This window comes from Acipenser ruthenus, chromosome 25 (genome assembly GCF_902713425.1).
Source record: "Acipenser ruthenus chromosome 25, fAciRut3.2 maternal haplotype, whole genome shotgun sequence".
Classification (NCBI taxonomy): Eukaryota; Metazoa; Chordata; class Actinopteri; order Acipenseriformes; family Acipenseridae; genus Acipenser; species Acipenser ruthenus.
This window is the reverse complement of record NC_081213.1, coordinates 24968358-24995227: the sequence shown is the minus strand read 5'-3', so window position 1 is coordinate 24995227 and position 26870 is coordinate 24968358. Positions and strand designations below refer to the sequence as shown.

Genomic DNA, 26870 nt, shown 5'->3' with positions numbered 1-26870 from the left:
GTGTGAACTGAGCATACAGAATGAAAAATATAACTGAGCAATAATAACTGCTCTCCCTGACAACAGGTGGCTCCTGAAAAACAGTGGAAAAGGAAAAAACACAGATTGTCCTCCACGAAGATCTGACATATCTAAGGAAAATAAATACGTACAAAGGTTGAACACTGAGAGAAAGAGTGGGCCAAATAACACAAGAGAAAAGGCGGGCTGCCATTACATTTGGAGCAGATTACTGTAAGGGTCAGGAAAGGTGCAGCCAAGCAAAAAAAAATACAAAAAAAAAAGGTTGCCTGCAAATGAAACTGTCTTTGAACGACAAGCAAAAACCAAAAACACTTTAAAACTGTTAAAATAGAAAAGATTCTAACATGGACAAAATCCCAGTTCTGAATTGTAATCTGCTTTCCAAACATTTTACTGATAACTTCTCATGAGTGAGACTCTACAGACCGTTTTCCTTATCACTGTGGGAAACAATGTGCATACAGCACTAATACACCATTTAAATATTAGTCTTTTTTGCTAAAATTAAAAAATGAAGCGTAGACTTTAGTGGACAGTAATCGACATAACAAAATCAACCCAACATTCTGTAGGCAGTTTAAAAAAAGAGGGGTCAAAGATTAGGCAGCCATTGCAACTGAACTACTCCATGACTGTGTAAAATATGCTCATAGGAAATCACAACTATTTGCAGGACATCTGCTTTGTGTGTAAATAGAGAGGACTTCAGTCTCTACATCTGCCAATCATGCATTTTTGAGGACCACCAAACTGAATGAGAGAATTAAAAAAGATACAAAGGCACAATAGCAAGAACTATAAAATAACTATTCCCACCCACTTTTCCACAATTCAACCGCTTGTATAAAAAATGTAAAAAATCAAGTTTAAGATTTCAACCGTTAATTGTTCTGAAAACACAGGCTTTGAACTCTGTTTAGCTGATAGTTGATTTTGTGAATACAGAAATTCTTTGTAGGGAGAACACCCATCAGCAAGTAATTACTATGTAACAAACATTTTGCCTTTGATGGAGACCAGCAAGTTGCTATTTAAAAGTAAACCCCAAATGCAACACACATTTGTGGTTCAGAGAAATAAAGGGCTCTGGGAAATGCTGGAAAATAAACAAAAGAAAAGTGTGCAACCTAACTATCTTCCAGTAAGATATTATACCTAATGAAATTTAATGTTATGTGATTTTGCCAATTGTTTAGTTAAAGATTGTCAGCCAAATTGTTTTGACCACAGGAGTGCTTGTTTAAGAGTTTAGGACATGGCACTGGTTTAGATTTTGGCAGCATCCCATTCCACATGGTTCCAAGATGTTTTCAGGATTCTAGACCGGAATTATACAGCTGGCTGATTTCACCTGATTTAAGCGGATCATCCGGTTTTGTACATGTGCATAGAGTAGGAATCTAATTATTAACATCATAGCAGGTCAATATTGCTGTAAGGTCTTCCCAAGGAATGTCTGGACTACAGCCAAAATTCCAATTTGCAGCCAGCTTGTTGTTAGAGAGCAGCATTATTAAACTGCTCTGCCAGACAGCAAGATTTACAAAATGAATGCAAATAAATCTGAGGATTCCTAATTGAAATGCACATTGATTTAATAAACCGTAGTCCAATGTAGTTGATGAATTACAAACAGTTATTCTATGGGGACATTTTGGAGACTAGACTTTGCTGTAGTTCTGAAGGAATTTGAGCATTTCAGTAATCAATGACAAATAGTCACTTATCCCTCCAGAACAAATTGCCCATCATGGCCTCCCCCCAATTGGTAGTTTTAGGGGCAAGAACATCTGTTTCTTATTTTTTGTCCTACCCCTTTATAGTTGTATAACAACTAGTAGCGATCAGAATGCTTCTTTACTGGCTACATTGTTAGAAAGAACCACTGTAGATTTAAAGGTTATGTATTTATGGGTCACTTATTTAGGGCTAAAGGTTATTGTCCTGGTAGATAAGCATGGTTAGTGTTCAAATTTGGCCTTGAACTTTTTGGAACAAATCCAAATGCATAATGTCACCATTGTGCACATTTGAATAACCCTAATTTTAACAAGTAGAGATGATTCAAGTACAGATTGCAGTGCTCATTCAAAAGATTGCTGCAGGTGTGCTGTCAAAACAATAACCTCAAGTTGACCGCTAACAAAGAAGTCCTAGAAAGTCTTTACTGCCTGCATCGGAACAATAAACGATAACGTTTCGATCATTTGGTGTTCGTCGATTTAAAAAAAAAAAAAAAAAAAAAAAAAAAGAAGAAAAAAGCATATCTGACACACAACCTCCCCCCCCGCATTGTATATGATTTTACTTTTTTATTTTTACCTTACTTTATAAGAAATGTATTCTGCCACCAATATTTATATTGTAAACCCCACCCTCTCTCGTGCTCACTTTTTATTATATTCATTGTTTTCTCAGCTTTTTCTTTCTATGTTTCTTCTTGCCGTGGGAAAGCTTTGCTTTGTTTTCATCATCCCCTTTCTTTACCCTGAGGGGTACTGTAATGGAGTGAGATCCACCGAGTTTAACATAGCAAACCCTGGTAACTCTGATGCTGCAAATCACAAGCTTGACCACTGGAGTTACTATAGTTACAACCGCAAAAGCTCTGTTTGTATGAGGATAGGATGACTCGCATTGAAATACGATCTAGAATGAATTTTCTAGTATTGAATATTTGCAGTGTAAAACATCCAGCCTTACCTATTTCAGTAGCAGTGTTTTCTTGCTATGCAGTTTTTGTACAGTACAGACAGGGTGTCCAAGAAAAATACAGCTCTTAAAATAAATAACTTCTGCTTGAAAAACTATGAAAAGAATAATTGTATTACTGTTTAAGAAAAACTGTATTAATTACTGTAACTACTACTTAGTTTTTTCTTTTCTCATTTTTCTCAGTTCAGTCTTGAGAACTTCCAGATTGTTAGTTTCAATGCATGCTGCAGCTAGCAGCTTTTTGCAAAGCGCTTTTTGGCCAGCTTGATAACTTCAGAGTCCCCTTCAGGTTTGTTTAGTCATCTAGCGTGTGTATGCTTGTGTATGTAAGTGGGTGCTAGAACACATCTGTTTCAGCATTTGCACCTGCATATTGCATATTTGGTTAACCAGGGAATAAATGGAGAAAAAATAACCTTGTAGAATCAGAACACTTAAAGGTGTATACATGTGGCTTATAAAAGGCTCAATCTGAGTCAGTTTACTTTTGCACTTCAGACATTGATTCTGGTTGTGTACAAACAACTGTGCAGGTCACCACATTCTCTGCAGTGTGCTGAACTGGTTCAGTTCCGATTGTAATTGGAAAAAAGTACTTTTTTGCAGGTACAGACGTGCTCAAATTTGTTGGTACCCCTCCACAAAACACGAAGAATGCACAATTTTCTCTGAAATAACTTGAAACTGACAAAAGTAATTGGCATCCACCATTGTTTATTCCATATTTAATATAAATCAGACTTTGCTTTTGATTTTTTATTCAACATAATATTGTAAATAATAAAACAAATGAAAATGGCATGGACAAAAATGATGGGACCGCTAACCTAATATTTTGTTGCACAACCTTTAGAGGCAATCACTGCAATCAAACGTTTTCTGTAGCTCTCAATGAGACTTCTGCACCTGTTAACAGGTAGTTTGGCCCACTCTTCCTGAGCAAACTGCTCCAGCTGTCTCAGGTTTGATGGGTGCCTTCTCCAGACTGCAAGTTTCTGCTCTTTCCATAGATGTTCAATAGGATTCAGATCAGGACTCATAGAAGGCCAAGGCCACTTCAGAATAGTCCAATGTTTTGTTCTTATCCATTCTTGGGTGCTTTTAGCTATGTGTTTTGGGTCATTATCCTGTTGGAGGACCCATGACCTGCGACTGAGACAGAGCTTTCTGACACTGGGCAGTACGTTTTGCTCTAGAATGCCTTGATAGTCTTGAGATTTCATTGTGCCCTGCACAGATTCAAGGCACCCTGTGCCAGGCACAGAAAAGCAGCCCCAAAACATAACCAAGCCTCCTCCATGTTTCACTGTAGGTATGGTGTTCTTTTCTTTGAAAGCTTAATTTTTTCGTCTGTGAACATAGAGCTGATGTGACTTGCCAAAAAGCTCCAGTTTTGACTCATCTGTCTAAAGGACATTCTCCCAGAAGGATTGTGGCTTGTCAATATGCATTTTAGCAAATTCCAGTCTGGCTTTTTTATGTTTTTCTTTCAAAAGTGGAGTCCTCCTGGGTCTTCTTCCATGGAGCCCACTTTTGCTCAAAAAGCGACGGATGGTGCGATCAGAAACTGACGTACCTTTACCTTGGAGTTCAGCTTGTATCTCTTTGGCAGTTATCCTTGATTCTTTTTCTACCATTCGCACTATCCTTCTGTTCAATCTGGGGTCGATTTTCCTCTTGCGGCCGCGCCCAGGGAGGTTGGCTACAGTTCCATGGACCTTAAACTTCTTAATAATATTTGCAACTGTTGTCACAGGAACATCAAGCTGCTTGGAGATGGTCTCGTAGCCTTTACCTTTACCATGCTTGTCTATTATTTTCTTTCTGATCTCCTCAGACAACTCTCTCCTTTGCTTTCTCTGGTCCATGTTCAGTGTGGTGCACACAATGATACCAAACAGCACAGTGACTACTTTTCTCTATTTAAATAGGCTGAATGACTGATTACAAGATTGGAGACATGTGTGATACTAATTAAAGAAACTAATTAGTTTGAAATATCACTATAATCCAATTATTTATTACCTTTTCTAAGGGGTACCAACAAATGTGTCCAGGCCATTTTAGAATATCTTTGTAGAATAAGCAATAATTCATCTTTTCATAGCTTCTTTGCTTTATTCTATGACATACCAAAGGCATGCAAGTATACATGATAAAATAGCTTTTAATTTTATCGTAAGGGTACCAACAAATTTGAGCACGTCTGTATGTAGATCGACATATACTTCAATTTAGAATACAATTTTGTAAATTCTTGTTGAGCCTTTCAAATGCTAGCACAGAACCTGAACAAACCTGATAAAAATGCAGTAGCAAGATGATCAACACTCTTTAGAGCTTAAATGTTTCAAAAGGTTAAACTCCCAAGTAATTTAAAATATTGACTATCTTGTAGTTAAAGGTGGTTTCATGGTGGCTGCAACAGTGCCTAAATCTAATAGACAGTAAAAGAAAGAAATAATGTTGGCCACAGTCACTATAGAGTCACTTTTACTTACATGCTTTCCTGCACCAACACCCTGTCCCAAAAGAGTTTGAAATTAACAAAGCCTTGATGCCTGATGAGTTGCTACCATGTGAGCCAATTAAAATGAATGAAGGGGAAGCTGGCTAAGGATTGCAGGAAGAACCCCGGATGTAATATTGGTAAACTGTTTGGAACGGATCTCAAGAGCTGGGTTCCCAAGCTTCGTACAAAACTCTCTTAAGCTCCTAAATTGTTTAGTTTGCTTTGGCCACAGGCTAAACTGGACTATATAAAAAAAAAAAAAAAAAACATCCCCATTAAACACAGGTTTAATGACTGACGGTAAGCTTGCTTGTGCCAACATAATAGATCATCAGCGATTTATTTGAGGCAAGTTGGGGCAGTGCTCTTCCAAACCACAGCACACTTTTATCAAACGCCACAGTGATGTTTTCTCTGTGTGCGCGACGTTTTGATTTCATAACAGTAGCTTTCCAAAGGCCTTTTTATTGTCAGCCCCTGCTGTCAATATCTTTTAAAAGCAGCTTCATCCCAAGTTATTTTTTGGAAGGACAAACATCAAGACTATGCAACACATGGAGCTAATGGACCCTACACATAAAATTTTTACGACATAATAAATTATGCTGCAAAAATGAGACGAGCTTACACGCAGACAAAACACTTATGTTTTGTATGTTTATTGTTATTTAAAAATAAGAAAAGAAAGTAATGAAAAATACTTTCAGCATTAGTCATTGCTCACTGAGGGTTTTTTCTACATACATGACAACACTTTGCCTTTTTAAATTGTACAAATTATGCTGAACTGATCTACTTTTAAGCAACACATACTATAGTACATAATGTTCTATTTCTTTTAGAGCAACTCAGTTTAAGCCCCAGCAGGACTTCAAAACATCTCATGGGAAATGTGTAGATTGTTTAGGTCTCACCTGTGTTCACTTTGGGTCTGTAATTCTGGGAAGGGGGGGGGGCGCTGTTATAAGTTCAGCAATGAAATTAAATCAGTAAAATGAGGGAATCAGGATACATTTCTGAACTACATACATTCCTAAGGTCTTACTTTTCTCTTTATTTTCTCTAATTAGGGGTTCTGAAAATTAAAATACCACATCTCGTTGCTTGCCTGCAGTATTTCCCATCCTCTCCCACACCTAAGCAGAGCTAAAACCATAAACAGTTTGCTTTTTTCAAAAACAATTCTGGATAAATTCCCTCCAGAGTATGACACACACCACAATTTGGTTTTCTGAGGTGAAGATTAGACTAGAACACAAATGTACATCAGGCTCAAAAACATAAGCACATTGTTAAAACCATTAAAAAAAAAAAAAAAAAAGTTATTTTGTTTTTAAAAAATCAATTTCGGAAAAAACCCCATAAAAATCCATTCACACATTTTTGTGGCGATTCAGTACTGCTGTGCGATATTGCTTTTTTATAGCTTCATCTTTGCACTAGTTCAAAGACTTAGACACAATGCATTATAATTGGCACTTCTGCAGGCTCAAACTGAATTAGAAGAAAGGTCTTTCAAAGACAGGATTATCACGTGCAAGCTGGGAGATGTGAAGAAGCTAATTTTGTAACGGATTTTCTTGTTGTTACTGCATTTTGTAAAGCGCTTTGTGATGGTGGTCCACTATAAAAGGTGCTATATAAAATAAAGATTGATTGATTGATTGATTGATTGATTGATTGATTGATTAAAAGCAGAAACAGGGTCTGGATGAGAATCATGAACATCACGACTCAGGGACGAATGTCTTACCAATCAACTAAAGACCAAGCTCTGCAGTTGTGGTTATGGCAGTGCTTGGGGGAAGGTAAAACACAGTACAGTTCAGACAGTTCTATCATTGCAAACAACTCTTACATTGTCTCTTACATTGAAGGTGCTACAAGTATCATTGTGCTGTACTAAATATAAAAACTGTTACTCTGCACACACACTCTAATGTCGTTGACTACATTCATTTTGTTTATACCAAAAACTTCATAAAAAGCAGACCCCATGCAACTAGCATATACAAACGGCTTACAAAAATAAATTCACTTGAAAACATATGGTTGCGAGCACTGTGGTGCTTGACACAGACCCAAGATGATAAATCCTAACAATAACTATCCTGCAGCCGAAGCCAGCATAATAATACTTTTAAAAGTTTCTGAAGTTAACAAGCACCTATTATAATGAATTGTGTTGGCTTGACATTGCTGTTTATGTTCATAAACTATCAATGTGATGTTCATTATAAGAGACTTTCTTTATTATCAAAACATGATCTGGTTCTCCTGACTAACACTGGGTGACTAGAGAGAGACAGGGGACAGGCTACTTGGTGACAATACCAGTAGTAGTTCTGTAGCTCGAGGATACCAAAACTAATATTTAAATCTCAATCGGTTTCTTTAAATGCATTTAAAAGGTCTCAATGTATTTTCCAAATCTTATTAGAACAGATTTAAAAACCTTGGTTATTAAATACTACAGTACATTTGACAGTTAAACCAATGCAGCTGTACAGTAAATGAAAGGGGAGGTCCATTTATGGAATGGAAAATGAGATGCACAGGTAGGTGATGTAATTAATCAGAAAGCAGTCTCTTGTAACTCAAAGGTGCTTGTCTCCAGCCTCAAGGCTCTATTCTGGTTCCTGAAAAAAAAGTCAAATCCTTCAAAGAAGTTGGCAGGTAGAAACTTGTTCCTTTTTTTAACTGTTTCTCTGATTTGTTTCAGAAGTCAACTGCAAGCAGATTTGTGGTGAAGGTTGTAATCATATACCAATCGTGCCTAACAAACCTTTAAGCGGTCAGGATTTCTGAAAAAAAACAGTAATAAAGAAAAGAAAAGCTTTAATGAAGATAACTGGAGAGCAGCCAAGGACTTAAGGCAATGTACTTGAAAGCAGAGCATGGATTTGGTATGCCTAATCTATATTTTGGATCAACAAAGGCTTTTAATTTAGTTGGTTGAGTTTAAACAACAGGCTGTGTCTGCATTGATATTTTGACCAGATGTTAATACCATCACAGCCTGGTTTTCTTTAAGTAAATATTTTGATCCACCTCCTGCTTTAAGAAAATTCCTTGTTTTAATAATAGCATCATTTAAAAAACAAAACTTCACGAACAAAAAATACATTTACTCAAGACAGAATGCATGTATGTATAAGGCTGTGGAAATTCTTCAAAACAAGATTGCTTTGTTTTAGATTTCCTCCTTTACGAGAGTACACACATACACACACACACATATAACATATATAATATATATATATATATATATATATATATATATATATATATATATATTCTTTAGACTGGTCCATTTTTAACAGTTGGAGAAACAAATGATAATAGCGAAAGTTTGGAAGGCTTATGAAATAACAGTAGTCTATGATATACATATCAGACATAATCTATAATGAAGTAAAAATGAGATGCCTTGTGATAGCAAGTCTTCAATTAAACATTAAAGTGTTTGGCTAAGCAGTTTGAACATTGCCCCTCAGGCTCTGCCTGCAACCACCAAGTTTAATTGCAGCTCTGGCAAGAGACAGCACTGAAGACTCTGAATTCTGACGGAAATGTAATACAAAAAAAATAATTCACATGCAAGTTAATAAATGAATATAAGAGAGCCAACTTGCACTGTTAGTTTACAAACCAAAACCAGCTAGACCAATTAACCCTTTCATGCATGGCATATTGAAAACAGTCGTTTTGGACACGTAATATTTTTAATTGAATTCTTTTCATTGCTTTATATGGTGAAACAAGTGCATCCTCATATGAGGTCATCATGCATTTGCGTCTTCCATACGTCTGTCCCCATATGCCTGAAAGGGTCAAGATGTATTTTGTAGTGAACAGTAGTCTGAATGTACTGTAATATGATACGCCATGCATTCATTTAACACCCAGTGACTGAATGCTTGAATCTTTCATGGCGTCAAGCCACTCCTAGGGATCATGCTTGCTACTATAACAAGGTCATGAAGGCTCACTTATACCTAAAGAGTGTAACCAAAGTGTGCCTATAGGAATAGCAGTCTCAAATGCATTACTTAGCGCTCAATAGTTAAAAAAAAGATTCAACCCAAGAGACACCAGCGCACAGCTTTAAACATCGAGTTCTGGCTCTATATCAATGTTACCCCTCCTGAAATCTTCTGCCTATTTGTTTGCTTTCTGCAAATACAAACTTTACATTTAGTGTTATATGACCATGCTTCTATTTACTGGTTAAATCTCACTAGTTTGAACTTTGTAAGGTTTACACAATGATACACAGGTACTTTACAATGCTTCAATGGAGAATACACTAATAATGTAGCCTTTATAGATAGTCTATACTATTTTTGATCTTGATAACATATTTAATAAAGGTTTTCTTTTGTTAGTTTTTTTTTAGAATGTGCTGTTTTTCACCCTCTTGCCTCCAGTATTCCCAGTCTGCAACTCATTCTACAATCTTCTTTGTGTACGAGGGGAACTCTGTTGTTGAAAAGGACAGTGACAAGGCTGCACGATCATTTATCATTGCTGCATTCTGTTTGTGAGGTTGATGCAGCCATACAGCTATCAAAGAATGAAAGCTGCATATAGCAACATAAGTTAATGTTAAACAAAAAGAGGCTATATTTGTTGCTTAATATCTCACAAGACTTTTAAAAAAATTTAACAAAAGAAACGGGAACTTTGCCATCAGCAACTTTCAATGCGCAAAATGACAACATTCCTTGATGAACCGGTACTTTCTACATGTATTTATACATATAAACATAAAGCATAGTTTTAAAATGCTGTTGTGAAAAACTGCGTGGCAAGTGGTCCATGGGAAAAATCCAAACACCAAGGTGGTCCCTACATTGAAAAAGGATGGGTACCACTGATTTAGACCAACGTTTCAACTACAATTCTTTATCACTGTCTTCATATTATAACATATGGATTATTTAATATAAAGAGACAGCTCACAGAAATGATCAACTTTGATGAAAACAAAGATTTACAAAACAAGAAAGTGTTTTTGTGATATTATAATATTTCCTGTTTGACTTCTATTCAGAAATGATGCTATTCACAGAGTTATATTTAAATTTTGACATTTTAGTTTTACTTGTTTGTTGGGTTTTATTCTCCAACAAATTCATTAGCATACCGTATCATTGGTACCCTTGTCCCATGCCCATGGCTCAGACAGTCTCCTGCACAGTGCATGCATTTACTGGAAATATCAATAGCATTGTTTCAGACACTGAAAATATCACATTTACAAGTGCCTTTTATTAGCTCAGTTTTTGGCAACCGAGCAAATGCATAAACAAGGAAACATACAAAACAAATCTGTTTAAATGAAAAAAATGCTGCAAGGAGAAAAACTGTACATAAGTGGTGTGGTGTGGCTTCAGAAGATTAGGCGTATCTGAACTAGCTTTTCTCTTTTGGGCATGCCCTTTTAAAAAAAAAAAAAAAAAAAAAAGATTATATAAATGCAACACTATATCAATCTCGTCAACAGCTGCTACAGTTTCAAACTTCAAAGTCTGCCTGGCTTACCCTTTAAATCGGCTTACTGTAAAAACAATTATACAAAAACATATTCACAATAAACGACTCTCTCTGTAAACTGCATATTGAATGAGATATAGGTTGAAAAAAAGTTAAGAGCAAAACATGTCATTTTGTCATTAAGCAACATATCATTATTGCTTGTTGATGTTTGTCTGTACTGCTTCATCTAGCGTGATTGGTTGATTCTTAATAGTAACAGATTTTCAAGGGTGAGCATTTAATCTATATTTTCGTATTATACAGATTAAAACATATCCTTTAAGTCTTTTTTTTTTTTTAACTTATTCAAACCTTGGACTAGTGTGCATACAGCATGCACATGTTGTTTACATCAACAATGATTCTTCACCAAGCTGGTAAAAAAAATAAAAAATAGTAAAAAAAGTATTAATAGTATGCTTATCTCCAATACAGAACTGTATTTTAATAATTCACAAACCTTTAACCAAGAGATCAAGGCAAGGCAGGATGAAAAAAAAGGGTTCATACCCCATTAAAACCCAAGGCTACATTGAAAAGGGACTATACAATATTACATCACAACTTTGTAGCAAGCAATATGAATGCATGTGGGTGCAGAATCACCTATGGTGTGTGGAGAGAATATCATTTGTGACTGTCGGAGGACCCATCACGACATTGGAAAAACAGAAACCACACTTTACTGCATAAGCCTGGACTCTGCATGTTCAAACAACACACTACTTCTATATGCAGTCATTTTTAAGCTTGCCAGTGTCTGACAATTCTTACACCGATTTCTCATCCAGGAATACAGCACGACTGGGACTGTGAAATCACATGGAGAATATGATATTGAACAGATTTTGAGGTATGGATAAACATGTTTGGTTTTCTTCATTATCCCCCACCCCTCTCCCAGAGCTGAACCTTCACCATACTTTAAAAAGTACAAGATTTTTTTTTCGTGTAGTTGCCAGTGGGACTGAATGACAGAATTATAATCATCATGATTCTATAGGACAATAAAACTGGCAAACACACACGGTAGTAAAAACAATGTGGTACAATTCATATCCAAATGATGCTCTTGAGATTTTATAGTGGTCAGGAAACATTGCGAAAGGTTTCAGTTTATTGTTTGTTTGGGAAGGCCCCACCAGCTTTGCCGATTAAAGTTCTTAGTGTATTATTTTCTGTCAAGCAGGGTACACCAAGTCGAATTACACAAAGGTCACACATGGCATCTCTGAGGAGGAGAAACAGTGTGTGATTTTCGTGTACAGCTACATCTGGTTATAATTTTTGCTAGTAGCAACCAACTTGTGTTTTTTACACAACAAATAATCTACGGGGGCCCATTTCGCCTGCGATTGTAAATTAGATATCAAACATGCGTTACACGTTCCCCAGTGCGGATTACAAAAGCAACTTTATCAACAGCTCATGTTGTCCAATTTCCTCCACTGGAGTTTATGAATCACAAAATCCATATTAAAAAACAAAACGCTTAGTTTAGTTTGATATTTGCATTGTATTTCATGAATTATCTCACTTCTAACTGGGCTCAGCCAAGGTTGATATTAAAAAGAGTAAGTAGCGGGGTTCCCAAAAATATAATGTTATACGTCCCCACGTGTTGCTACAACTGTTTAACTGACGTACCTGTAATTTTTCTTTTTATTGTTAACATCCTGACAACTTTTTACACTCCTAACTTTAAAGTCTGTTTCAAAGTTCTGTTCAAAATGGCCGCTCTAGTGCACTAAGGTTTGAGATGTGTCCTCTAATTTAAACAGTTGTAGCAACACGTGGGGACGTGTAACGCTGTATTTTTCAGAAACGACGCTGCTTAATCTTTAACTGGTGTTTATGTTTCAAATATAAACCTTGTGCTTAAAAGTGAACAGAAATAGGACTTGAGCATGGCTGAGGGAAAACTGGGAATATTTAGACAAACAACACAAACCCACTAACTCCACTAAAGCTCAGCTGGATATTTTCAATGTTGTTTATCCTTCTGAAGCTTTTACTAGGACTTGCAGCAAGTCCTGCGGAACTGATAATAGATGTGTGGATTACAGTCCTGGGTTTGATCCATCTAGTTAATTTACAAACACCTGTTTTCAAAGGAAGATCAGAAAGTTGCAATTAGACCTAGGCTTACTGACCTGTTTTTCATGCCCATTACTTAGTGTTACAGAACACCCTGCAAATTCTACAAGAAACACATTATGTTCTCTTTGCTGCGTTCTCCATAGCACAGAATTATTCTCAAAGAAAGAACACGTATGTAACATACTCAAATGAAATCAAAGTGGTTACTTACAAATGTTTATTGTAAAGGAAGCTTTGAAAGGGAAATCCATTAAATACTAAAAAGACCAGTTCCCCCCATATTTCAATGAGTCATGCAACCAAGTCAATAGACAGTATTTATCCTGACAAACAGCCCACACAGCCCACATACAAGGAAGTGCTGTGTAGGCTATGACAGACTTCCTCTTGAGTGGGATAAAATATGGTTTCCTATGAGAATGCTCACACTACAGAATTAGAGCTAAAATGCATAATCGGGAGAGACAGAGAATTTTGGAAACCATGTCCTACTGCTTGCTCATCACCAGTGTGGTTGTACTGCTATAAAATTAACCTGATTTGTTCTTTGTTTTGGTTTAGGTATTTTTGATATGATATCAAGAGGAAATCCTTGCCTAACCCAAGGCAAAAGAAGTACCGCAAAGACTTAGAGAAACAAAAATCGATAAAAGCAATGTTTTTAAAACATTTTGGTATTGCGTTTATTGTGTTTTTTTCTTGATATTTCAGTCGAGTGCATTTTAAGACACCTGGGTTTCACATCTTGTTTCGGTATGTTATTGAAATTAACAGATGGCAGGAGTTTGAACAAGCCCCCTTCTAAGCCTGCTCTGAACTGATCACAGCATGAATAAATCACACCTGTGCAGACTTTCTAACAGGAGTTGTTCATGTAGCTATCAGTGAAGAACACTGTATTTAACATGGAACTCCTGGCTCCTGATCATTTAAATAATACACTTAATTGAAGGCAGTTCACTGGTCATTCATTTCTTCTATAGCAGATATTTTGGTTATTTCTTTATTGAAGAATAATGTGCTAACACTTGTAATGGTAGTAAAAAATGTGCATTGCGTTGGTTAGCACTCCTTTAAAATAAAATATAATATATTAGGGCCATATTAAGAATGTGTACTAATTTACCACCAGATGGCACTACATTTCCAGATCAAGGGATTATATAATCTAGTTCACAGTAGAGTTCCGAACATGATGTTATGAAATACTTATTTTCAGCATTCTTCTTTCACTTTTTGTTGCTACATTTTTTAAAGAACAATAGCTCTGTGCATCCCTATAGTATCCTATAGGTCCTATAGTATAGGAGGACTGAATCCCACAAGTTTCTAGGAATTGCTGCCATTGCTACTGAAAACAAAATGCTGATGTGGGAGTTTCCCACAGCTTCCAATGGCCCCTGAAGGCATATTTGTCATTTGAGCCCCTGGATGAAACTGTACTGTATACCGAGCTCCAACTGTTGTCAGAAAACATAAAATGTTCCACAGGAATCAAATAAAACCCAGATGTGCGCTGCACAAGCAAACTATTAAAACTGCTTCATATCTGCTTGCTGGAAAAATTCTCTTGTATTTTACTGTAAATGTTGTTTGGATTTCTACCATATCGTCAGACTGTGAACTGCTATTATTTGTCTTCTCATACCTTCATAATACTGAAATTGTATTTTCATAATGTCCTGGTATTTCAGCTGATCAATCATACTACAATTCTATGCATCGCTAACTCAACACGACCAGCGTCTTCTGTTTAATTAAATATGAGTGCATGCTATCTAATATAAACACAGATTACTCATTTAGAAAGACCTGCATTTTGGAGACATCTTATCAGCTTAGTGAGTGTGCTCTTGTATTGCCCTGGCTTCAGTAAGTTCAGAGATCAAATCCCTGCCCTGCTGATGAGTCTGGGGTTAGTGTTTCAAAAACAAAACTCCCCTATCATTTCAAACCTTAAATGCATAGGTTTTTTTTAAAAAAAATGTACATTCATTGTCTAATTCCTGTTTCAAACAATGTTAAGACTATAAGCTTTGTGGCATTGCATTGGGGGTGTAAGTATGTAGCTATGCCAGACAGGCAGTGGACCCCCCCCTTTTAAAAAGTCATTGTGGACATTTCCTGGTGAATACAGTACTATTAGCTATCAGTTCTTGCCTCCAATGCACAGCCCGCTGCTTATCAGCAGCATACAATTACAAGCCCCGTTGAGGAGATGCATTTACAAGCCCTGGTTGAGGAGATGATGTCAACTTTGGAGGACAATGGACTATAAGGTTCAACAATTAAAACTGTTCAATAAATCGCGGAAAGGGTTTTTTAAAAATAGAAATTACAGCTAATACTGTACCTGAATAAATAAGCACGGATCCGAGGACTCATTCTTAAAGTTTTCTTTAAAGTTCTACTTGCCCCAATATTTCATATAGTGTTTATCTCTTGGCCAATAGATCTATTGTATTCATGCTTCACTTTGGTTAGATCTTTGTAGATAATGTTCAATATGTGATTTATCCAAACAGTATATAAAAAGATGCCATAACAGCAATAGTCGATTGGTCAGTTTTATGGTCTCCTACCTCTGCTGCTTGAGTCTCCTGGTGAAGCAGTGTCAGCCCGGTCAGGTCCTCCAAAAAGGAATGTGAAGAGTTAAACACGTTTGCCAGGAACTGGAACCCTTCTTTTTCATAATGATCAAGAACCTGTGAGAACAACAACAACAAACTCACAACTGTCCATATCACAAATACTAGGACTATGTACATGTGGATGCATTGGACTCCATTTTTATTTCACACCCTGTGTTCAATAAAGAGTCTATTTCTTTTTACTGTACAAGCTTATTCTTTTGGATGAATAAGGTGTTTTGCAAAATGTGACAAAATAAGACACTGGAAGTCTCTGTTTACATACACTGTAGATAAGGCATAAGCAACTACAGTCTGAGCATATCCACACACAGAGCTCTGGCAATGAGCCAGAGTATTTGCTGACTCCCTAATATACAATCTGGCACCTTTCTACTGTGGAACAATTCACTAAACATGGTTAACAGCAGTCCCATTCCTAAACTACTGGAGAGACTCACAATCAATTTAGTGATAGTTTTACAGAGATAGTTCCTAGACCTGAAAATTTGTTTTTGGTGGTGGGGTGAGGGAAAGAGAGACAAACGGGTGCCAAACCTAGCTAGGGTAATTGTTTGCTTATACTGTCATAGTATTTATTTATTTATTTACCTTTTTCAAACAAACCACATATTGACTGTAGTGAAAAAAATGGAATGGAAAGTGCAAATTGGAACATTTACAAGATTTAATTTTGTTTCCGCAACGCAATCCCATGATTCCAAGCTTTGTCTGATGTAGCTCATAAAGCCTTAGCAACCATGTGACACAGAGGACATACATCTGTTTTGCATTTACCACTTTCAGCTAAATGTGGTACGCCCTACGTTTTTTCAAAACAGCCTCACTGCCATAATAGCTTGGTGTAACTAGATAGGCTTTTCCCAGAAAAGATCACAATTTCATAGCTCTAAATGTCTTTCTTTGAAGCTACTTTATCATCTAGTTTTGTATTTATACTGGACCTTTACAAAAGCAATTCAGACATTCACTTGAAATGTGCATCATCATTAACAAAAACAACATATATTCATGCACAATATACATGCCTGAGTTAGAGGCTATGGGGTAATGGTAACTATTCTAAAACAGGCAATACTGTTAGGATTATATTATCAATCTCATTTTAATAAACTTTTCACATGGTATCCCATTAAACATCAGCAGGACTAAAGTAGACTTAAGGAGTGGAAATATTTAGCTCATTAAAGTTGACTCCAGCGAGTCTGCACTGTCAATCTAACATGACAAGGGTGATATATAACAGAATATAAAATATCAGTTCTAAACACATAGAATATATTTGTAAAATGATTACAGCTGTACTTTTTAAGCAGCAATCCACCGAGTTCAAATAATGAAGATTGACACTTCCCTGAGATTAAATGCAACTCTAACTAAATTAATAAACATCCCCTTAAACTGTAAGGAACTATCAGCAATAAACATCACTCTAAGTATGGTAGTAACTTTATAACAGGATCACATTGTAAGCAATCTTGACAGGAGCAGACAAGCTGAAATAAAACAAGTCAATTTACATTAAAGCAGGAGAAGCAATATGCATTTCAGGACTACTTCATGCAGTACAGTACTACTTTATTTATAAAAAAAAAATATATGTTGCATTAGTAGAGTTTATATATGCCAACAGAAATTGTATCAAGAACCCCCCCCCCCACACACACACACTGTAGTAAGCACATTGTCAGGGAGCTACAGAACGAGAAGATTAGAAATGGCCTTGCTGTATAAACAATTTTTAAGTAGGAGCCAAAAAATAAATAAAAAATAAAGGTGAATTATAGAAAAGAGTTTCCACTCAGGTGGCATGATGTACGTGTGGTGAGGAGATGATCAAGGAAGAGTGTGTTCTGCTCAAGAGCATTAAACCCATATTCTGGGGCTCGTTTGTTTTTCAGCCATCCTCGTTTGTGGAACAATTACAGTACAGTGTCACAGTTCACTGAACCGCAGTGAAAACCTCCTCAAGACATGTGCAGACGACACTGACTGACTGACTGGGCTAAACAAATGATTCATGACACATAAACCTTTCAGCAGGACTATGCCTCTGGCAGTCAAGAAAAGATATTAAATATGGAGGTTAATTACTTACATGTGACAGTGACATCAAGCGTGTCATGATGAAGTCCATATGGCCTTTTACACAAATGTATGCTTTCCAAAGTAAATATGATCCCAAAGATCTGCGTACTGTACAGCCAAATGTTTTGCATCACCCTACAGAATTAACTTTGCTTCATGAATAGAATGAAAGCTGCTGAACAGTGTTACCGTTAATATATTGAATTACATACCGCTTTGTAGTTTTCAATATACTTAACAAAAAACTGACAAATTGAAAAATGTGAAGTTTCAAAATCTAGCATGAAATACTGTACTGCTATTATGACTTCCGGTAGACTCTTGCAATATAATTCTTTTGCATACACAGTGTTAAATAAACTATCTAAATTATGTTCATATATATTTAAAAAAAAATGATGTCTCAATCCTAAAATTCTAGGTGAAACATTTGGCCATAGCTGCAGATCAGGTGCAGTATGCAGTCTCCACAAGGAGTACATCTTCAGAAATGTTGACCAGTTTGTTTGATTTTCAAACAAAAAAAACAAACAGTAAAACACCAAACGAAAGAGTCTGAGAAGTGTCCTTGAACCAACAAAAAAACCCTCAAAAACTGTGCCCTTTGGCACAAATTCTAGAGAAAATTTAAGACACACAGAAAATGAAGCAATATTTAGAAATCTATTTAAAATATTCATTATTCAAGTCCTAAGGCCATCCAGGCTCAGCATGTCTATTTGGTTGGTCAGTGTGGCATCACTTTTATTGTCATAGAAAAAACTTTTTAAAAATATTAAAATCAGCAAAGCACGAAATTTACTTTCGATATCTGTAGTTTTATTTCTCAAAGGATTCTGGTATTAAAACTCAAATCAAAACCAGCAGCAAAATCAACTTACTATTGGTGAGCAAGCTGTGCATTTGTCAAAAGCCAAACTTGCAGGGAGCACGTTGTCAAATCGTGACAAAAATCCTCGGATCTGTAAAAGAAAAAATTAAGAAGTACATAACAATACTCTAACCCTGTAACCAATTGCTTTCTACCAACCCATTATTGAGCTTTGTTATTTAAAGTCATGCTAGATTCTAGCACCACCTGGTGTTCATTCTTCATCATTTGTATTCACTCTAGTTCTGTTTTTTTATTTACTATAGCACTAGATTGAACACCTATAGCAGAATTGAATAGCTTTTCAGAATCAGGTTTTGTGATTAACTTCTTGCAGGGAATTTAAATATTATGAGGGACAATCTGACCGTGTCATTGGAAAAAAAGCTAAATATTACGGCCATGTGTCGCTGTGAAGCTAGTGGAAAGGCACAATTTTTCTAAAAGAAATTCAACAATTTTAACAGTATAAGAAACTGCTCTGCTCCTATTTGAATGGTTCTATTCTCATATTATACTGTTAAAACCATTGTATATCTTTTAAAATAAATAGAATTTGCATCTGCTTCAACATATGGTCCATCACGTTCTGTAGTACTAAAAATAACCTTAGTACTAAAGACACATTTTCAAACACAATGTATTTAGTACTACTATATATGTTAATTTAATGTTTCAAGTTATGGTTAATCATTAAAATGATTAATCCTTTCTGGTGTTTTATATATTGGTTATGTTTAATTATCTACATGGTGGCAGTATTGTGTATATGTTGGTATTTAGTTCAATAGAACAGTTAGTTCCTTTAGGTAGAGTAATTATTACTATTTTTTTAATAATTAAAATAAACAAGTTACATCTTTGTAAGCATAGCTACAGTTTTAAAAGCTAGTATCAGTACAAACAAATGCATTACAGACTTTTGGGCTCATCTTTAGAAATCAAAGTGGTAGCCAAGTGTTTTCATACTGCAAGACTTGAGATGTTTTTGTGATATTTCGCCCATGATACTGAAATAGCAGTATACTGTGTCATATTTCAATGCTGGCTTCTGAACAGTGCACATACAGATACCAGAATTTCAAGAAAGTGATCTCTCAGCTATGGAGCAGGTTTAAGTAAGCTAATGCTGATTGGCTATGATAGTTTTAATAAAAACAGGGACTAGCAAGCATTTTGTGGTTAAAGGATGTACAAACCCCCCCAAAAAACACCTTTAATCTTGTTTGACAGTATGTCCCACATCCACTTTCCATTTGTATGTATATGGCTGCAGCATTCTTGTTCCTTAGAGCTGACACAAGAATGATTAATCAATCTAAAACCCTCCAGGTTAAGATTCAAGTAGGGCCTAGGAAATATGATGTACGGTGGGTGTTTGGCAGTCCTTGGTACAGCAGATGCATGTCATCTCAAAGCTTTGTTGAACAGTACAAGCTGATACCACAAGGTGGCAGTGTCGCCTTATGTTAAAAGTCTCAATCCAGCTTCATCACTTTTTTACCTCCAGTTTAGATCAGTGAAGTGCTCACACACCCTTAAAGCAATAAAAGGCAGCCCTGCTAAACATATAAATGTATGTCATTTTAAACGTATCTTTAAAGAACTGATCCTTTTTGTATACATCACCTCTACAGTTCATTTGTTGTTATTGTAGATGCTAAATAATTTGATTCAGAATAATCTCATCATTATAATAAATTACCACTTTACTCTTCAAATTCACACTATTTTTAAATTGCTATTACAGGAAAAAAAGTGTTACACTCTCACGGTTTTGAACACACAGTATTATCCAGGATTTAATTCTGCTGAAAACAGATGACGGTGATGCATTAACCAAAAATGGTAATACAATGTGACAAACTCCCCTCATATTCATCCAAATCACAGTTTCTCTGGAAGAAATGAAGTATGATACTGATGGCTGTGCAACATAGTTTTTCTTTTCTGCAATTCATGAAGCTGTCATGTCTGTTTTTCTTGACATCTGGGGCTGAAAGTCATACTGTCAGTACATGCTTGCAGTCTAATGCATTTATAACATATGCAAAGATTTGTATATACGGAAACCTATTTTTTCAGTGGAAAGCATAGCTTACAGATGCAGGTTAAAGGTGTAATTTAAAGCCCTGACCTTTCCATTAGCACATCTGTGTATACATTACGGCAGAAATCTTTAAAATTACTAACGCTTGTATATTTGCACCATTTACAGTTCTATTAACAATCATTATGGGCAGCTCCAACTATTAAAACTCAAACTAGGTTCATAGTTTAGCATTATTTTTTTGCTACACTAGATTTTCAAATAGTATAAATAAGCCAAAGACTGCTCAAACAGTATGCATTTTACTTTTGTTGGGTTGTTGGGCATCAATTAAAATCAATAGAATCAATCTCCCTGGCAAAAGTAAGTAATATAGACAAATAGATAGGTAGCGTGCAAGTGTACAGAGAATTTGTTGAATTGTTTTCAATTTTGTAAGTCGCAGTACCGCAGCTGAGCTGAAGGCTCTTGCTGTATTTCCAGTACACTAACCTGATGAGGAACAAGCCCCAGAGAGGTTGGAGGTTCATTCATTCTGTCATCACTGCTGCTGGCTACTGCATAACCTCTGTAAATAAGGAAACATTGGGGTTGGTTTAGACAACATTTACTAAGAATGTCATTCTGTTTCAGCTTCAGTGTTTATTTCCAAGTCGCTAAATGCAGAATCTGAACACTCAACTGTATTTAAGTACTTGCTTTCTCTAAACTCATAAGAAGTTGGTGTTTTAGGCTGCTCATAATGTGTGCCCCATTTAGAATGAATTCTGCATTTTGTTTCTCAAGCCATTCCATAATCATGCAGTGCTGCATTATGGTCTTGAATTCATTCAAGCAATGCTGGGTGACTTTGACCCTGATGCTACAGCATGTCAAAGGAAGAATAAATAGATGGGCTAGTGAATCAAAGCTTTTTAAAGTTTCCTCAGCATTTTAATCCACGCAACGACTGCATTACTTGAAACCTATCAGATGCACTCAATCTGTCTATTACATTACATCTACTAGGCACATGTATTTGTAGGGCATAATGCCTAGTCAGGAGTAATGGCAAAAATACCACAATGTGGTTTAAGTACTGTTACAGAAATACAGTTTTTTCAGTTGTCTTAATTGTCAGAGAACAGTATGAAGTGACTGTCCAATGACTACATTTAGGCTTACTGGGCTTGCATTACCAGTTCAGCTTTTACACCCAGTAAGTATTTCTAGCTGGGTTTACTGGGCAAATGTTTATGACCTGCACCTGCAACCAAGTCCACTTGCAGCCCTTTATCTACAAAGACTTTAAAGTCTGATTACCAGCACACAGCAGCTATAGCTGAAGTGATATGACTCATGCTCACTTCAATTTGCAATTTAATTAGGTTTGAAAATGTGTAAATACTACTGAAGTATATTGTACACTGCATGTACCTCAAAATGACTAGCATGAAAATAATATTACATTTAAAGCTATAGGTGCGTATATTTTAAAAGTGTAATCAACAAGGATACAATTAAAAGGCAACCGCTCCATGAGAAAGCGCAGTCCTGAACCAAAAACCTTCAGCCTTTCATACTGGTCCTAAAAAACACATACACCATAATATAATAATAATAATAATACAAAATACCAAGTCTTTTATTTTTTTTCATTTGAAAAAAATGCCCTAGGCTGAAAGTAACACAAAAATAAAATCATACACAATACTATTCTTTTTTTTAGTTCTTTTGTAATGAGTTTTTAAGGATGGCCTTCCTCATTGTGTCAGCAACAATCAGCAGATCGCAATGCCTAGTCAGTGGTCCCTAAAATGGACTTACTGTATAAACAGCAGCGCTTTTGCGTAATAACACTCACTGGCTAAACACCTGCTGACAATATGTTGCAGACCTGTGGGGATTTACTTAATTTAAATTGGATTTAAATATGCTGGAACCAAATTCTGTCAGCTAAATAACATGCAAATCAGATTTATCTGCCTGTACATGACACAGGAATTCCATTCTCTCTTTCAACACTAGCTAGCTGCTTCTTATTGTCAGAATAACACATCAACCTAGCAGACTGGTAATTGCTCCAGACTTTAACACTAAAGGTAGCAAATCATATAGATGGCATAAAAAGCAATGACCAGGGGAGTGCATATTATTTTCTAATTATTATGAAACACTGTCTTTTTTCATCAAACTCCTCAGAAAGACCAATATATTTACAAACAAACACATTATTTGTATTCAGATAATCAGACTAGATAGTTGCCTAAACTTAAAAATATCAGAATGTGTCCAGAACGCTTGAGCAGTATTTTTCTGAAATAAGAAATAAGGGTTGAGCATCATGTTTTCATCTGGCATCTAATGTTCGTCAACTAGAAACAAATGTGGCCATCACATCCGAATGAAGTGTTCATTACTAGAAGTATCGAAAACCTCTGTATGATCCTTTCAATGTCGGCATGTGGCTATGATGTACAAAGTGGCATTTTCTTATCCATAGTTCTTTCATTCTGAATCAATGCCAGCCAAAATCTATTTTTTATTACTTTTATTTTAAGAGCTCCACAGCTGGTTACCTTTCTCCTGCATCCACTAAGATCCAACCTGCTACCTTATATAAAGAATATTGAGTTTTTATTTTTAAGCAACTGTGCAGCTGCGTTCCATTAGCCTGATATAAACGCCTGCGTTTTAGAGTGACATTATTATTAAAGAGTACGAACACTGACAGCCTGACATCGAATGACACACATAAGTGCGATACCACGGAGCAAACATTCATAACAAAGAACAAAGCAATAACACCCCACCACCACCACCACCGGCAGCACCAGCACCAGCAGACACAGGATGGGGAGAGAGAAATAGCATTCTATTAGTCAGTCAATCCTGATTACATGTTCTGAATTGTATAAACTGTAACAAAAAATACTGATCAGGAATTTAAAAAAAAAAATTGTTCCAGCTACAGATTTACACTTCAAAAGATACACTTTCTTAATATCATAGATCGGCTGAAACTTTCACTATTGTTATTTTTATCATATGAATCATTATTATTTAAACTACAGGAAGAGTCCAAAAGTAGGATTGTAAAGCTATGGAATGATATTACATACAACTCTTCTACAGAAATAACTATACCGAATTTAAAATAATAATCATACTAAGAATGATCTACTGTATCTATTAGTCCCTTCACAGATGCTCATTTGTTCATCTAATTAGCTGCAATCAGTCTATGATTTCAAGACATGATTCATATTCATAGTGCAGAGCCTCAGTTCTAGTCTATGATCTGGTGACTTACAGACCGACCTAAGTAAAACCGTACGCAGGTCAGGTGTTTGGCATACTAAAGCAACACCTAAACATAACTGCTTATAATAATTCCCATATTTATAATTGATTTCATATATAAAAGTTATCAAGTGTTCAAACTACCATCATGCTGTTGTGCATTCGGAGAGAGATGGCGTGCACTGTATTTAGTTTTAGGTTTTAGTAGCATCCCTTTATACACACATTTTGCTTCAGGCAGTTGATACAAAACATCCAATACAAAATCAACGGAGGATCCGAGTCTTTGACCAGACAAGGATTTTAAAACTTGAAGGAATAAAAAATCGAGAATGTGTGAAAAACAGATCCAGCAGGGAAAACAAACGTAATCAGCAAGGTACTTCCAGAGCAGATACATGAGATAATATTAATATCTCTTAATTAGAAAATGGAACAGAGAGTTCCTGAAAGTTGATTATTTAGCATTCATTCATGAACCGACTGCTAGAATATTTTTAAAACAGCATTCTCTAGACATTTCTCTCAAAAGGCAGACGTTACCATATGGTAAAGATCTCTTACTTACGCATCACTGCTTAAGTGCAACATCCATCATTTGCTGATTGGTAATTCTGTCATTACAGAAGGCAATAGGAAACTCTACACTCTTGTAAATCATGTGCTACTTGCAATATAAATATAAAAGCTATTGAACAGGTTGAATACCATAAAAAGTGCAATACAGTAACTGGCTAAACAGAGTGTGTGTTTATTGTACTGGCTTTATAAACTCCCTATATAGTACCATTTTAGTAAGCATTAACATTTATGTTTGCAAAACCATGACGTTGTAGTGTGTCCTGTCCATGTCCTGATTCTCCACGGCCAAACACTAAGATACTACTGTAGCATACACCCAACATGTTGTCTTTACTATATGCTTGACAAATGTAGTACTTTTTAGTGCAAGGTTATACTAATTACACAGCTCTTGGCAACAGGTGAAAAAACACTATCTGCCATTAATTGTTGGATTACCCCTCTGAATGCTGTAATATAGACACCATCAACTCCACCGCGAGAGCTCCAGCAATCATGGCTAAACCTGGTCGGCTCACAGTGCACTGCTGGTCCAAAGTACGGTCTCTGGTTGACTGGGAGGAGAAAAAAAAACGTATATATATATATTTTACGTATATATATATTTTACACTAAAAGATAGTAAACCGACACATTTATGCAAATCCAGCATTCATAACAGTGATCTTTACAGTCACTAGTAATTGAAGGTGCATTTATTTACTCAAACATCCGCTTCTAAAAATTAAAATGCTCCCACTTGGGGCTAAAAAAAAAGAAAAGAATGGAGAAAGCAGATGCCTCGCTTCACTGTGTCTTTCTACAGTCACAAATAATTATTTCACTATATTATCATGACATGTACTAAACTTTACTGTATGTGGACTTTTCACTAATCCAATGCCCTTCAATGTTCTATTTTTTTGTGTAAGCGAGATAAAGGATGCACTGTACTTCAGTATGAATTTCTAAAATTAGACATAGGTTTTTATTTTTATTTTTTTATTTTAGCATCTATTATCAACATCCTGTAAATGTAACACTTACATCCCCGGGTGCCACCACATCATTGCAGAAATAGCAGCCCAGTTTGTGGCCAGGGATGTTGTTAAAGAGCGAGGTCCCTGGGGCAGACACTGCACTGCAGGAGGCAGCAGCACCAGCCGATTCACTTGATTCTTGCTCTTTAGACTTTTTAAGGCCATGCCTCATTACAACAAAGGTATCAAACCCAAGGGCTGCATTAATAATCAGCTAGAGGAAAACAAAGAAAAAAACATCGGGAACTGAATTACTATCTGATTCTTACTTTCTTCCAGTAGCTGTGTATTGAAAGTATGTACTGTAATAGTGATATCATAGAGATATGAATTTGGTCATGACACCAATACAGAACATAAAAAATGTTAGCTGCAAGAATAGGCTTTTTGATGATCAGTACCTGTCTCTTGCTAGCACACCATTAGCCTCTAAGGCAGCATCTTATATTTTATTGAATTAACCTAGTATTGTAGCTGAAGTTATGTATCATTAAGTTTTTTTTTTTTTTTTTTTTTATTGTGTAAAGGCTTAGCAAGTCGTGTCCAGTATTCTTAGAACATTACATACAGTATCATCTTTTACGCCATGTCCCCTTACATCTGATTTGTAAGTGACCCATTAGAATAGTGTTTCTTAGAAACAAACAAGCACTTAGATAACTGATCATACTCTGCAATTTACCTTCTGCTGGCTGGCTGCGATGACAGTGGGAAGCCATCGGCTCTCTCGAGTGTCCATTAGCAGGAAAACAACATCATGAGAAGAAATGAGTTTCTCGAGTTGTTCTACATCCTTGCAAGCTTGTTCCATCGTTACCTCTGAGAAATTCACAGGATGACCAGGCATGGGAATACTCATGTTAAAGCCCTGGGCATTCTACAAAAAAAAACAAAAAAACAACAATAACTTAACTACAAGTATAACTTGTAAGAATCTATTTCATGTGTTTACTTTATTACAGCCTAGTGGGGGGGGGGGGCATTTTGAAATGGCCAGTAATATAAGCATGCCGGTGTCTTGCAAAGCGTAACAGTATTATATTTATTTTTTATTTTAAGCCACAGGCAAGGTTGGTGAACACTTTAAAGAGGTATGGCTTTCAATCCAGTTATTCTGTGGACTAACTGTATTAGTTTGAGTCTTCGATTTGTGGTAATAATCTCCCCTGGCAATCCCCCCCACAGGGAATTAGAATACACATTTCAAGTGAAATAGCAATAACGTAATTCATATAAATGGTCACCGTTCTATTTGTTCATCCCTCTTATTTTGACACCCTGCTAGGTCTAAGAAACACAATTTGTATTTTCTCTCCAATTAGAATGTCCAAAAAACCTATTATCTGAGGTGTAAAGTAGGCAGAAAAGAAGGTCATCCTCCCTGCTGAAACCTTCCCCAGTGTGATTAACAGTAATCGCCCTGACCCTGAGCACA

The 26870-nt window shown here is 36.1% G+C and overlaps 1 protein-coding gene across 4 annotated transcripts in view; it reads right to left on the bottom strand.

Moving 5' to 3' along the window:
* The window catches only part of LOC117413738 (ubiquitin-like modifier-activating enzyme ATG7), a 49089-nt gene that overhangs the window by 8788 nt on the left and 13431 nt on the right, over nt 1-26870 (bottom strand). For all 4 annotated transcript variants that reach the window (XM_058999814.1, XM_058999815.1, XM_034023036.3 and 1 more), the window contains exons 13-18: nt 26118-26312; nt 25443-25649; nt 24855-24970; nt 21045-21120; nt 18513-18593; nt 15475-15597 (exon numbers count right to left, since the gene is read on the bottom strand). In XM_058999814.1, the coding sequence (XP_058855797.1) occupies nt 15475-15597; nt 18513-18593; nt 21045-21120; nt 24855-24970; nt 25443-25649; nt 26118-26312 (798 nt within the window). The remainder of the gene's footprint in view (nt 1-15474; nt 15598-18512; nt 18594-21044; nt 21121-24854; nt 24971-25442; nt 25650-26117; nt 26313-26870) is intronic.